At 28.6% G+C, this 13,611-nt stretch overlaps 1 protein-coding gene across 2 annotated transcripts in view; it reads left to right on the top strand.

Annotated features, from left to right (window-relative positions):
• Window positions 1-12,911, top strand: part of LOC142318340 (uncharacterized) — a 67,916-nt gene extending 55,005 nt beyond the window's left edge. For both annotated transcript variants that reach the window (XM_075354926.1, XM_075354925.1), the window contains 2 exons: window positions 8,990-9,886; window positions 12,468-12,911. In XM_075354926.1, coding sequence (XP_075211041.1) covers window positions 8,990-9,886; window positions 12,468-12,684 — 1,114 coding nt within the window. In that variant the 3' untranslated portion in view covers window positions 12,685-12,911. The remainder of the gene's footprint in view (window positions 1-8,989; window positions 9,887-12,467) is intronic.
• Window positions 12,912-13,611: the final 700 nt, after the last annotated feature.

The following is a 13,611-nucleotide window of genomic DNA, read 5'->3' as shown; positions in this document are numbered from 1 at the left end:
TAATGACTGTAAGCAACTGGGCATGATGTACAATTTACGTAGGAAAATGCCATAGCCATTCCCAAGAATAGTAAGCATCCATACCATACTTAAAAAAGTAAGAAGAGATGTGATTTCTAGTTGCTTTCTTCACTAATCAAATTAACGTGCATCAGCATGCCAGATATAAATCCTAATGTATTACCTTTCTGTTCAACCCAGAGTGTTACTATACACTCCTTATAAAAAACACCCAAAAAAGAGTCTTAACTAATGCACTTTAAGATGATTTTTGTGTGTTACAACTTTAACTGATACAGATAGTAATGCAAAAATAAAAAACAAACAATTATGTTAATGACAGAAACAGTAAGAATGAAGAATTCATCAAAATTAACTTAAGTACTTACAAGATTATCATTAATAATTAATGATTATTAATTATCATTAATTTACTCATTTATTTATATATTTATTCATTATAAGTTTCTTTAATCTGGAAAACTGTCTCCCATAGCCATAAGTAGTTCAAATATAAAATAAATTAAACTTAAATAAAAAGTAAAAGTAAAATATAGGTTTATTTGAATTTCATTTTATGATATTTAAATCATAAAATTTTAATTAACAAAAAAGACTCCAGTTTATTCCACAACATTTCAATATGTCTAAAAGTTATTACAGTTTAATGAATCTTAGTTAAATAGGGTCTGAGTTCTGTTCTCGTGATTTTCCTTCTCTCCCTTGACAAATGGTAATAGTGCAATATATAGTACTCTACATTAGCATCTGGTATAAGCCATCTGAACTTGAGACATACTCAGCGAATCTTTTCAAACCAACATGCCAGTTATTTATTCACATAGTATCTGCAGACTGATCAATTATTTATCTATTTTTGCATGTGAAAAATGAAAACTTCATCAGGATTTAATTTCAGAACTTATTTAACACTAAGTCTCCTTTGTTAATGTAATAGGGATATCAGCATTTGAAATATTTTGGTATTTATATCAGTAAATAACAGTTGTCCATTGCACTAGAAAGAGGGAACTTATTTTACTTTCAACAAATATTCAAGAATAGCTAACATGAAGGGTAGGTTTTTATTTTATAAATTGCATGTGGTACATGGTCTCAGAAGATTACATATGTAACAAAAGAATAATAGTTAGATAATATTTTTAACCGCTCCAAAGGATTCAGTAGTTTTTAGAATGTAAATTTTGCATAATTAAATTAAGAAAAAAGAAAGTTTTAAAATGAGTCTTGTTTCAATTTTTGAATTTGACTAGTTAATGTTTGTGTTTAAAAAAACAGACATTTTATATTACAATGTATCCATATCCCATGCAAAGTCCTTTAGATTTAAACTTGTTTGGTTTTTCTCCTTATTTTACAAAGTAGGCATTTTGATATTAAGCAGACATTCATTTATAGAAACTTCACATTGTAATTTATATAATAGTCAGGATAAGTAATTAATAAAAGCATTAGCCTGGTACATGATTTAGAAAGGGGAAACTTCCTTCTAAATTTCCTTTGCAATGTTAGATATAAATATACAGGTGATTAAAAAAAATGTATACACACTTTGAACTGTCATAGAAAATTTATTTTCCTACCTACAAGGTTAAATTTCTTGGAAAAGTAAGGCTACAGTCCAATTTGAAAAATAATACTTCCTGTTCAAACTGAATGTTCCAAACTGTGGTTAAAGTAAATGTTCAAAATGGTGGGCATCAGCAGTGATGGATTTCTGAATACGAGTCACGACTGATTCCGTAGCTCACACCAAAGTGTCCAGTGGGATTTCTGGACACACTGCTTGAATCTCATCCCAAAGTTTCTCCAGGTTACATGGCTTATACATTTCATCTTTTACTGTGCCTCATAAGAAAAAATTGAGCAGTGTAAGATATGAGGGCGTGCAGGAAACTCAGTTGGTTTCCTGCATTCTATTTACTGGCCTGGTACATTTTGATTCACGTATGCTCACAAATCCGTATAATAGGGCGGCAAGGTGTCATCTTTCGGTAATAAAGCCTGTCATTTCTGTACATTGCATGAATAGAAGAGAAAATGAAATCAGCAAGCATTGTTAGGTACTTTTCTCCAGTTACAGTATTTTCAAAACGGAAAGATCCAATGAGTCCCCTATGAGACAAACCGCACCCACATTCTCACATTCCTCCCACAGGCAAATTCACAGCCTTTTCAAGAGTAATGTGGGGATAGTCCAGTACACAAATATTATGTCTATTTACAGTTCCATTAAATTTGACTTGTGCTTTATTTGACCAAACAATGCTACCCATAAAACCCAGTTCACATGTTACCATTCCCTGAACCTATTCACAAAACTGTATCCTGCGATCTGGTTCATTGTCACTTAGCTGTTGCACCAGCCCTGCAATGTACATCCACAACTTGCCTTTCTTCAGAATGCGTTGCTCATTACTAACACTTACACTACTCTTACATGAGAGTGCCACACTGCCACCTATTGGGGAAACAACATTACTTTTTCCCAGAAATTTAACCTTGTAGGTACGAAAATAAATTTTCTGTTCAAAAAAAAAAATGGTGTGTGTCAAAAAAATGAGTCATGATTTGATCGAAAATGTATCATTGCTGAAGGCTACTATTTTGAACATTTACTTTAACCACCATTTGGAACATTCAGTTTGATCAAAAATACATTTATTTTTCAAATTGGACTGGTAGCCTATTTTTCCCGCAAATTGAACCTTGTAGGTACAAAAATAAATTTTCTATAACAGTTCAAAATGTGTATACATTTTTTTGAAACACCTAAACATAATATAAAACACATCATAATTGAAGTAATAATGTAAACCTTCATTTAGATAAAAATAATTGTACATTTGATAATTAGTGCTGTTTGTAAGAAGGTGTGATAAGAGAGGTGTGATTTTTTTCTCTAAAGAGCACATTATCCAAGTATATGTATTTCATAACTGATTTATGAAAATTAATACGTAAAATATTAAGTTCAAGTGATATAATAAAAAAAAATTTATACTACTAATAGAAACTACATACTTATAAATTAAAACAAAACAAAATAAACAAAATATGTTACTAGATTTTCACAAAATTCATTTAACAAAAATCACAACACCTGTTTTAGTACACAGTAACTTCCTCAGGTGTTATGAACAAAATACAACAGCTAAAAGTACATGCGACAAAAAATATAAAAACCAAAAGAAGTAAAATACATATAGATACAAAAAGGAGCTTTATGATATTATTTTTACTTTAAGTATTTTATTTCTTTTGGTTTCTGTACTTTTTTGTTGTATGTACTTTTAGATTTGTATTCTCTTCATAACATCTGAGAAAGGCACCGTGTACTGATACATCTGTTGTGGTTTTTTTTTAAAATAAATTTTGTGAAAATCTAATAAGGTATTTTGTATATTTTCTTTTGTTATGATGGATTTTCTCCATCAGTCCATTGATAATTAATAAATCAAAATAAAAAATTACTAATGTTATTTGACAATTTTAAACAGGTAATAACAAATTAAATTTATTAACATAAATCCAATGAAAATATTTTTAACAAAGCATTTAAATAAACAATTTCATATACAGATGCAACATTGGCAATAAATTGATTAGCGCCAATTTTATTAAATGACTTAAAGGAAAAAGATGTTTGTTTCATTACTCTGAGGATAAGTCAATTATTATCTGCAATGTAGTTATAAATTTTATTGCAATACAAATAGGAAACTTACATGTACATCATTTTTCAACATAGTCTCCTTGCATTTCAACGACTTGGTTCATTGTTGCACAAGCTTCCTGATGCCCTCATAAAATAAGGTTTTTCATTGAGCTGCGAGCCAGGAATGCACTGCTTCTTTCGTTGTTTCGTCCAAGGTAAATCAACGGCCCCTTAATGTCTCTTTGAATGGACCAAACAAGTAGTAGTCAGAAGGACTACACGGAGAATGAGTTGAGTTTCTGGAGCGTTTCAGCAGTGTGGACGGGCATTGTCATTCAACAACACAACAGCTTTCGACAGCAGTCCTTGGCGTTTGCTTCGAATTGCAGGCTTCAGCTTGACAGTAAGCATCTCACTGTAACGCATACTGTTTATTGTCGTGCCCCTTTCCTCATAATGTTGCAGTACTGGGCCTTGCAAGTCCCAAAAAATCGTAAGCATCATTTTCTTGCGGATGGTTGGGTCTTGAACATTTTTTGCAGGGCGAATTTGGATGTTTCCATTCCATACTCTGCCATTTACTCTCCGGCTCATAATGATGGATCCATGTTTTGTCACCAGTGATGATTCTGTCTAAGAAGATGTCCCGTTCGTTACCATAGCGATCCAGATGTTTTTGGCAGATGTCCAAGCGTGTTTGTTTATGCAACTGTGTGAGTTGTTTTGGGACCCATCTTGCTCAGACTTTATGAAACCTAAGTCTGTTGTGGATGATTTCGTAGATAGAACCGTAACTAATTTGCAGATGATGTGCCACTTCAGTAATAGTTACTCATCTGTCTAAGAAAACCATGTCACGGGCACGTTCAATGTTTTCCTCATTTATGGTGGTAAACGGTTGTCTGGCTCCTTCGTCCTGCGTAACACTTGTGCGACCATTTTTGAATTTTTCAATCTATTCGTAGACACTCCATTGTGGCAACATACTGTTCCTGTACTGTACCGAAAGTCTTCGATGAATTTCAGCCCCTGATACACCTGCCAACCATAAAAAACCGATCACTGAATGTTGCTCTTCTTTGGTGAAACAGAAAGTGGAGCAGCCATGGTTAACATCAGGGCAGCGATAATGTAACTAACCTAGCAGCATCAAACCTGCACAGACATAACAACAATTAAACCATGCATGCATCATCTATGCAATACGACAGTACTACCCACATAAACAAAAATATAACTAAATTGCGGATAATAATTGACTTACCCTCCTACTTTTTAAAGTTTTTTGATATTTTAATGTTTTTTTTTGTTTTTATTTAATTATACTCATCTGATTGAGCTAACACTACAGAAACCTGCATGAGCATACATAAAAGACTTGAAAAGCAGTAATTCTGTTTAAAAAGAATAATAACCCAATAAATAAGCCTTTTCACCCAAAACAATTAGTTATAGAAAAGAGATTGAATTACAGTTTTGTGTGCAATAGAGTTCCTAATCCTAGTCACAATTGTACTGTCCCACCAGGACTGATCACTCAAAGGTCATACCATCTTATTATTTACTGTTAGATTTCAGTTGTTAATTCAGAAAGTTAAGGAATGTTTTTTCCCTAAATTAAAATGCTGGATATTTGTAATGAAGTTATAAAGTAAATTTAAAAATCAGATTATTTCACTACCAAAATTTCTACATCAACATACTTCATGTAGAAACTTTTTTCAAACTACAATTATACATGAAAATTTTTAAATTTTGCATTATTTTTAAAGAATGTAAAATTATGGTTGTAGTTTTAAAACTTTCTTCATAAATGAATATTCACAAAAAAAAATCCACAATTTTTTCTCAATTGTTTGGATTAATTATTTCTAAGACTAGACCCAGCTATTTTAAAATAAAATTACTGAAAATACCTAAACATTCATGTAATATTAATTACATTTATCTATTCAAACTATTTACAAAATTAGCATAATTCTATCAAAAAATTCTTAGCACACTAAATCATATCTCATATTTCATTATGGAAATTAATAAATTCATTAAATATATGAAAACTGATGTACAGTATGTAAAATAATACTTTAAAACATTAAACTTAAATTGGTGTGGTAGATTATTGTACCCACCGCAATTATTTTTTTATTCTTACAAATTATCTTAATTCCTATATACACATTGTTCATAAAGGATTTTTTGCTGATGGCAGTTTATTAAGGTATTTGAATTTCAGTATCGCACATATTGCTAATATGAACTTGAATCTGCATCACTGTGTGCTACATTCTTTGTATATCTTTTGCACTGTTCATTCATACTGTGTTATACTCTGCAAACAGTCTTATTTTTAGCATAGTGTGGCACTTGTAACCTTCATTAAATGATAAAGATTTTCCTATTTTACCTGTTGTAAAATTTTGTGTCCTGTCCTACATTAAATTATTCAATGTTATTTGGTTACATCTCCAATAAACACCATTTACTGCCAAACAAATTACTACATTGAATAATATTATAAATATTATATTATAAAGTAAACAAAACACTTTTTGCTGCTTATATTATTTTATTAATAAGCTGTATTGCTTACATTATCCTGATTATTTAAGAAAGAAAACTGACATAACTTCTTAACCTAAGATATTATTTTATCTAAAATTAATTTTGTGTTAAATATTTACCTCATTGGCATTTAAACCGTTATGTTCAAGAATTTTTTCTTTTTGGAATCATTTTGTAATTCTGAACTTCATAAATTTATACTCCAGTGCGAATACTGTCCAAAAACATTTCCATAATATTTTCATATCCATCAAACTCACTGGATTGTCTTCTTTTTAGCTAAGATACCATCTACCACCTAACAAAATTGTCTTGGATGTTTATTATGTTCAGTATAAGTGTTTCAAATTAGGGTGTTTCGTCTCGGACACTCTGCTTTATAAAATGTGGCTAATATAAATAAATCTTGGTTTATGTTAATTACTATAGAATTTGAGGAGATTTATATATTCTATTGCCTTAAAATGCTTGTAACCTCATTGTTATTTATTCACTAAATGTCAGTAAATTATTCCACTTCCAGTGTACAACTGTAGCAACAGAACTCTCCCATTTTATAAAGAATAAAGTTAAAATGTAGAATTCTTGTAATTGACTCATTTACAAAAACAACCCTGAATAGTAAGTGAAAGCTTATTTAGATATCCTTAACTGGTTATAAAATTATCATTGCTATAAAAATCTAAACATTTATTTTAATTTGTACATTTATTTTTATTTTCTTTTGAGTTTCCTACATTTCTTGATGATCAGTATTAAATGGAGTGCCATATAAAGTTCACTTGGTAACTTCTAAGATTGATTAATTTGTCATTGCAAACTGCCTTACAGTCTTATCCCCAAGTTCAATCTTAATTAGAAATTTATAATATATATTATGAAAGTATATAATTTTATTATAAATTAGCAGAGATGCTGCAGTGGTGTTCAGGCATCCATTTTCTTTTTACTCTGCTGTGTGATATAATCTGATAATAAATTGTTAATAATGAATGTTTTATTTGATAAGTTAATTTGATTTGTTTTGATATGTTAATTTAATAGAATACATTTATAATTATTCCTCTTTACTGAGATTGAATAAGATAGAGTTATTCTGATCAAATTTCTTGTGTAGCTATTAAATTTAATACTTACAACTTTGGCCATTAATTTGTACGTTTACAGGTGTAGCACTTCTAAATAGCGCTTAAGATTGTAGCGCTTCATAGCGCTTAAGATTAGGTACAGGTATGAATCTCCCCATTCCACCTATCATAACACTGTCCTGTAATAATGCAGCTATTATTTATTAAGAATATTAACTACGATAGTGTTGCTGTAGCATGCATCTCTTGCATATAAAAATATCTAGGAAGCCTGATAGTTCAAAAAAAAAGATAATTTCCTACACTCTCGTGTCCCATGTATCATATACCATTTTTCACACTAACCTTCTCTTGAGTTGTGATTATTTTTGCTGTAATAGATTGTATTCATTTATATAGCATAAGATTTCTTATAATTTAATGGATAAACTTATATATGGCCAACTGTTCTACAGCTGGCCATTTTTATAAATTGACAAATGGGTTAAAGGGAGAAAAGATGTTAGCAACACTTATCTGAAAAAAAATTTCATTTATTAATAGAAACGTTGAAACCCCTGCTTAATCTTTTCTTTTACACTTATTAACTTTTAAATTCAACTTTTATCTCTAGATTTTTCCTCTCTACAATATATTTAGTAAAATGCAGTCTGAAGAAAAAATCAACAAAATTTTACTGAAAGAGATATGAAAAGTTTATATTCTAATCAATTATTACAATACAGATAATATGATTGTATTTTATGTGAAAAAATACAGCATAATATTGAGATAATTACAAAATAAAAGATCAATTTTGCATATTGTAAAAGAAACAAAACTGTTCTCAGTCAATTCTTATTTTAACAATTCATTCATTATCATTTCGCATGAAAAAATTTACATTCAAAAACAAAAGTCATTGTAAATCTTAAACATCTTTGTTTTTTTTTTTTTTTAAAAACTGTACCCTGAGCGTAAAATATAGATAAAAAAACATAATAATTCCATCCATAAAGTTTCAAAAATAAAGTAGAGTCTGTTGTAGATTTTATGGAATTTAAAATTTTGTTTATGAATATTTGTTTAATTCCATCCTGAATGATGAAATGTCAAGAAACCATTCTTCAGTTAAGAAAATGATTCTTTTAGCCTGTAGTAATAATTTTAATATATTTCCTACATTGTAACCTCAGAAAATGTCAAATATAATAAAAATGCTTCAAAATCAAATCAGAAATTTAAGAATCTCTCACATTTAAGCTTACATTTAAACTGGAGTTAAGAATTAGCACATTTTTTTGTCACTTTCAAACAATTATCAGTGCATATAGATAAGATTATTATTTAAGGTATTCTTTACATAATTGGATTTTAATCAGTTCATTTGATTTTAATAGATAAATATTATAGGATATTAATAATTGCAATTGATATCTTATTGGTCTCCTATCATGCCATCCTACATTAATACATTTTTATCTTAATGACTGATCTTATCATTTTTTGATTTTGTATATTTTAAGTGCTGAATTTTCCAGAATTTCTTTTAATTAGCTTTAATTACAACTAGAGGAGTTGGATTTTCTCAGTATATTTACTATAATTGTATAAGCATACCCTATTGTTTTTCATTTTTAACAATTTTTTCCTAATTACACTTGTAATGATTGTGCAGTAGTCTGGAAAATTATGATCCATACAAGTCTGCAGAGAGGCAAATGAAAGAACTTCTTGGATTGGAGGATGATGTCACAACTGAAATTCATCATGAGGAAGAAGACAATAAGGAAAAAAAAGAACAAATTAGTTGTATATCTCAAACAAATATCATTTCCTCTCCTACCTCTGCATTTGCTAAATTTTCTCCCATAGAACCTGCAAGATCTCCTGATTTCCTTGAGAATGATTTTATTCCACCACCTGAAAAATTTGATTCGATTCATAATCAATCATCACATAGCATTATAGAAAGTGATTGTGTCAAAGATAAAAATCAAAATCCTATCAGTCTTAGCAGTCTTAGTTTGTGCTCAACTATTAGTATTGATTCTGTTGACAGTTACAAGAATAATTTTAGAAAAGGAATAAGTACTAGTGCTAAAGTTCAAAGCTGTGATAAAAAAGTAGAATTACCACTTAAACGTTCTATATCAGCAGTTGAGCCTCACAGAAAAGGAAGAGATTTTCTGAAGAGTAATTTGAAAATGGAACACCTCTTATTTGGCTTTCCTGCTGATAATTATGATAGGTTTCTTGGAACTCCTATTAATGATATTAACCCTAATGAAAATAAATCTCTTGAGAGTTTGTCATTGTCAAATGAAAGTTTAAAAAGATCAGATTCGGTAGAAGAAACTAGTAGAGCTGAACAAGAGCTTTTGAAATCTATGTCTGAGTTTGAAAAATTATTTGAATCTCCTTTAAAACCTGTTCCTCCTTTGATTCCCAGCTCTAATCCTACTCCTGTCCCGCTCCCTCATGGTGATATGAATAATAGCAGTGAAAATAGTAAGCCAGAGACTCAACAGCTATCAACAGGAAACAAATTTAGCTCAGACTCTGCTTATAACAGGTAAGAACTGCACTCTAGAAAGATACATATTATGTAGAAATTCTTGTTTTTTATCTAATATTAAATTGCAATGCATAAATAAATAAATAAATTGTATAATTATTTCAATATACTGAACGGTGAAAAGTGACCAATGTTTTGGTATGATCAGTAAATGATCATACAGTAACATCAGTTTTGATGTTACAGTAAACATTCAAAATTTAAATATGAAATATCACTGGTTGACTTTCTAAAATTTTGCTCATAATGTCTTGTTAGTGAAAATTCAGCATACACAATTTTTTTGGAAGACTTGTGTAAGTATGTGCAGGTTAGCTGTAAAATTTGTACTGAAAAAGGCAAGATAATAAAGAAAACAGTCAAAATGATGCTGTCAGTTCTTTTTATTACTGTGTTTTGTACATCATGAAGGCACCCAAGAAGTTTTAGGAATCTTCAAGATGCACTGTTCACTATAAATAAATGAGAGCTTTCATGTAGATGCCTTAAACCTAGGATTTAAGATTTTTTGAATTTACATTAAAATATGTAATATGGAACCAAAGCAACAGTTGATTATATCTGCAATAGACTGTAACATTAGCTGGATAGAAGTCTAATTTTTATTATAAAGATATTTATAATTTACATCTAAAAATGTATTCAAATGTAGAATCAAAACATTGATTTTTACTTTCCATTAGACTGTAACAGTAGCAGAATAGATGATTTTATTTCAATCACCGACATGGTAAACCTCTATTTCTATTGTTTTAATTATGTTTTTAATCACTAAAAAAATGTTTGATGAGCAGCAGTGATCTCTGTGAAAGCACACAACAAAAGTAAAAAATGTTAGCAGTTATTGATCAAAATTCATTTTAAAAATTTAATTAAAAAAAAGATTCTGCAAATGAAAGTCAAGACCTAACACTGACATCCCCCAATATTACTTTTAATGCAGTTATTTGCAGTATTTATTTTTTTTCATAAAAGTCAGGTTTTTTAATGTATTACATGTAAAGAGAGTATCATTTATTAGAGAAATCTATTCCAATAAAACATTCAGTTTAATTTTATTATTTTGCTATTAATACAAACTTTACATTTCCCATTTTTAAATTATTAAAAGATTGTTATAACATAGATACATGTTTAACAAACCTAAAAATATATATTTCAAATGAAAGAAAGCTTTTTTTTTAAATCTTCAGTTTTTTTATAAAAAGAAAATATTATTTTTACAAGGCAAACTGAATGAATAAAATGAAAATGTTTAATTTTCAAAGCTGAAGTATAAATATAAAATTGAATGCAATAGAATTACAGCAATGTTGTAAGTAAATAAATTTAATTATTGTATGAGAAAAAAGACATAAATTTAATTCATGAAATAAAAGATAAACAATTCTGTTTTTAGTGGGGCTTAAGTAAAATATTTTAAAATTTATTTATAAAAAGATAATATAAAATTATATTTTTCTGTTAGACTACCAGAAAAATGTAGTTACCTTTTTTATCCTTCTTTTATGAAAAAATATTTGTTCATGTTATTTACTTACCTATTTTAAATCAATAAATACAATCTCGATTCTTAAAATTATTAAGGTTGTTATAAATAAAATTTAAAGATATTAAGAAAATCAGAGTTATAAAATCTTCATAGTGTTAATAAATTATTCTCAGCTTCAAGCCTTAATTATATAAGTTATTGTGAGTTATCAGTTTTTTATAAGTTTGTTATAAAATGCTGCAGATTTTGGTTCCATAATCTTTCTTTTATGAAATCATTGAATTGAAAATCATAAACAAGTATTCTCTTTTGCAATTATTTAAACAATGGCTTTTTCACTTTTACAAGCAGCTGTTTGATCAACACAAATCTTTGTACTATTAATACTGATAACACATATTAGCTATCAATCATTTCTTGTGCTGCAGAAAACAGTTATTTGAGTTAATAAATTTTTATGACTGATAGAATATACGACCTATTAACAGATATTTTTGTTTTAATAGTTACAAAGAAGCACATTAATGTGAATATCAGATTGTGATCATTTGCCCAGTGATAAGTAAATTATGTAAAACATTAGTTAATAAAAAGCAATGTCTTATATGACAAAAGGAGAGGACTGAGCACAGACAAATAAATAAGACTTTTAATCCACTTAAAATAATTCTAACAGTCATATGTTCATTAGGTTAAAATTTGTATCATGTGTTTAAAAAATACTCATATTTAAAAGAATTATATATAAAATAAGTTTGCTCTAAATACATAGATATAGTTTGCACAATACAATGGAATGGATGCCAAAATGTCTTAACAAAATGATTTCAGTTGGTAGTACAGGCAATCTTGAATATAGTGTTGTATCTGATTAGGTAAACCAGTTTAAAATTTACCCTTGTATAACTTACAAATCCTTAATTAAGTTGAAGGTTGCATCCTTTTTTAAACATCTTTTGATGGCTGTAATTCACTAAGGATGACTCAAGTTTTGATGAATTAAGCTTTTTGTTGGTTTATGGTTAATACTAATTTCAGTGATCATAAATTTTGTATACTTATTTATTTTTTTAATTATATTTTCAGTTTGAACAGGAAGTCACCTCAGATGAATGATTTAGTAGTGTCAGAAAATGAGGACACTTCTCAGTTGATTGCTTCTGGTGGAACAGAAGGTTCATTTACGTCTGCTGCTTCCCAGAATTCACATGCAGCTCGTTTTTGTCATGAGTGTGGTTCAAAGTATCCAGTTCTAGCTGCTAAATTCTGCTGTCACTGCGGTGTACGAAGACTCGTCATTTAGTATCTGTCAGTGTTGACCCTGGTTTTTTTTTCTATTTAGAATGCCTCATTTGTATGAAGCATGAAGCATGCTTAATACATGAAGCATGTTATTTGGGTCTGATGAATGATTTTTTGAAAACAGTATTTTAGCATTTATTTTTATACTGGAAAGATTTGTACCATAAAACATTTTTTATATTTTTTTTAATATGAAGTTCTTTTTATGATTATCCATTTTTTATTTTAATCAAGTATGTCTGTTATTTATCATTTTTATAGTTGTATGTTATGTGATTAAATAAAATTGTAAACTTTAATTTCTCCTTTCTTTAAAGCATTGACTGAATGGATAATTATATAAGTATACTTACATTACAGTATATTTTTGAGAATTATTTTTTAAGTTTGTTCATCTAGTTATATATATTTATGTTCTGTTTATGGGTGAGAACATTATTGAAAAATAGTTTTTTTTTTATGTAATTACAGTGAAGTTATTTTTCATTACTCTTTCTTTTGTTAATATAATGTAAAATAACTTGGTAATTGAAATATTTTGTTACCTTTTAACTTCTTTTTGCATTAAATGTTTCAATACTTTGGGAGGAGAGGCATTTGTTTACTTTTGTATATAAAATCTACTAGTTTAAATATTTATTACATAGCAACTGGCTAATGCCCATTTACAATTATTATTTTTCTTTCTTTTTATTTTGCATATTGATTGTTTTTTTTTTTTTGTGACGTGAACAATATGCCTTTCCTACTTCATTTGTTTGAATGTACAGTGCAGGAATGTAAGAAATTTAAATTAAAAATTATAATAATTATGGATAAAATGTAAAAAAATCCTTCTCAGATTAGTTATTTACTTCATCTCTGACATTCTTTGCAGCTGAATAGATTTTTTTATTGGCAGCTTATATAAAAAAATTGAATCTTTAAA

The sequence above is a fragment of the Lycorma delicatula genome, chromosome 1, assembly GCF_047948215.1.
Source record: "Lycorma delicatula isolate Av1 chromosome 1, ASM4794821v1, whole genome shotgun sequence".
Lineage (NCBI taxonomy): Eukaryota > Metazoa > Arthropoda > Insecta > Hemiptera > Fulgoridae > Lycorma > Lycorma delicatula.
Note: the sequence above shows the minus strand (reverse complement) of the source record. Positions and strands in the feature narration are given on the sequence as shown.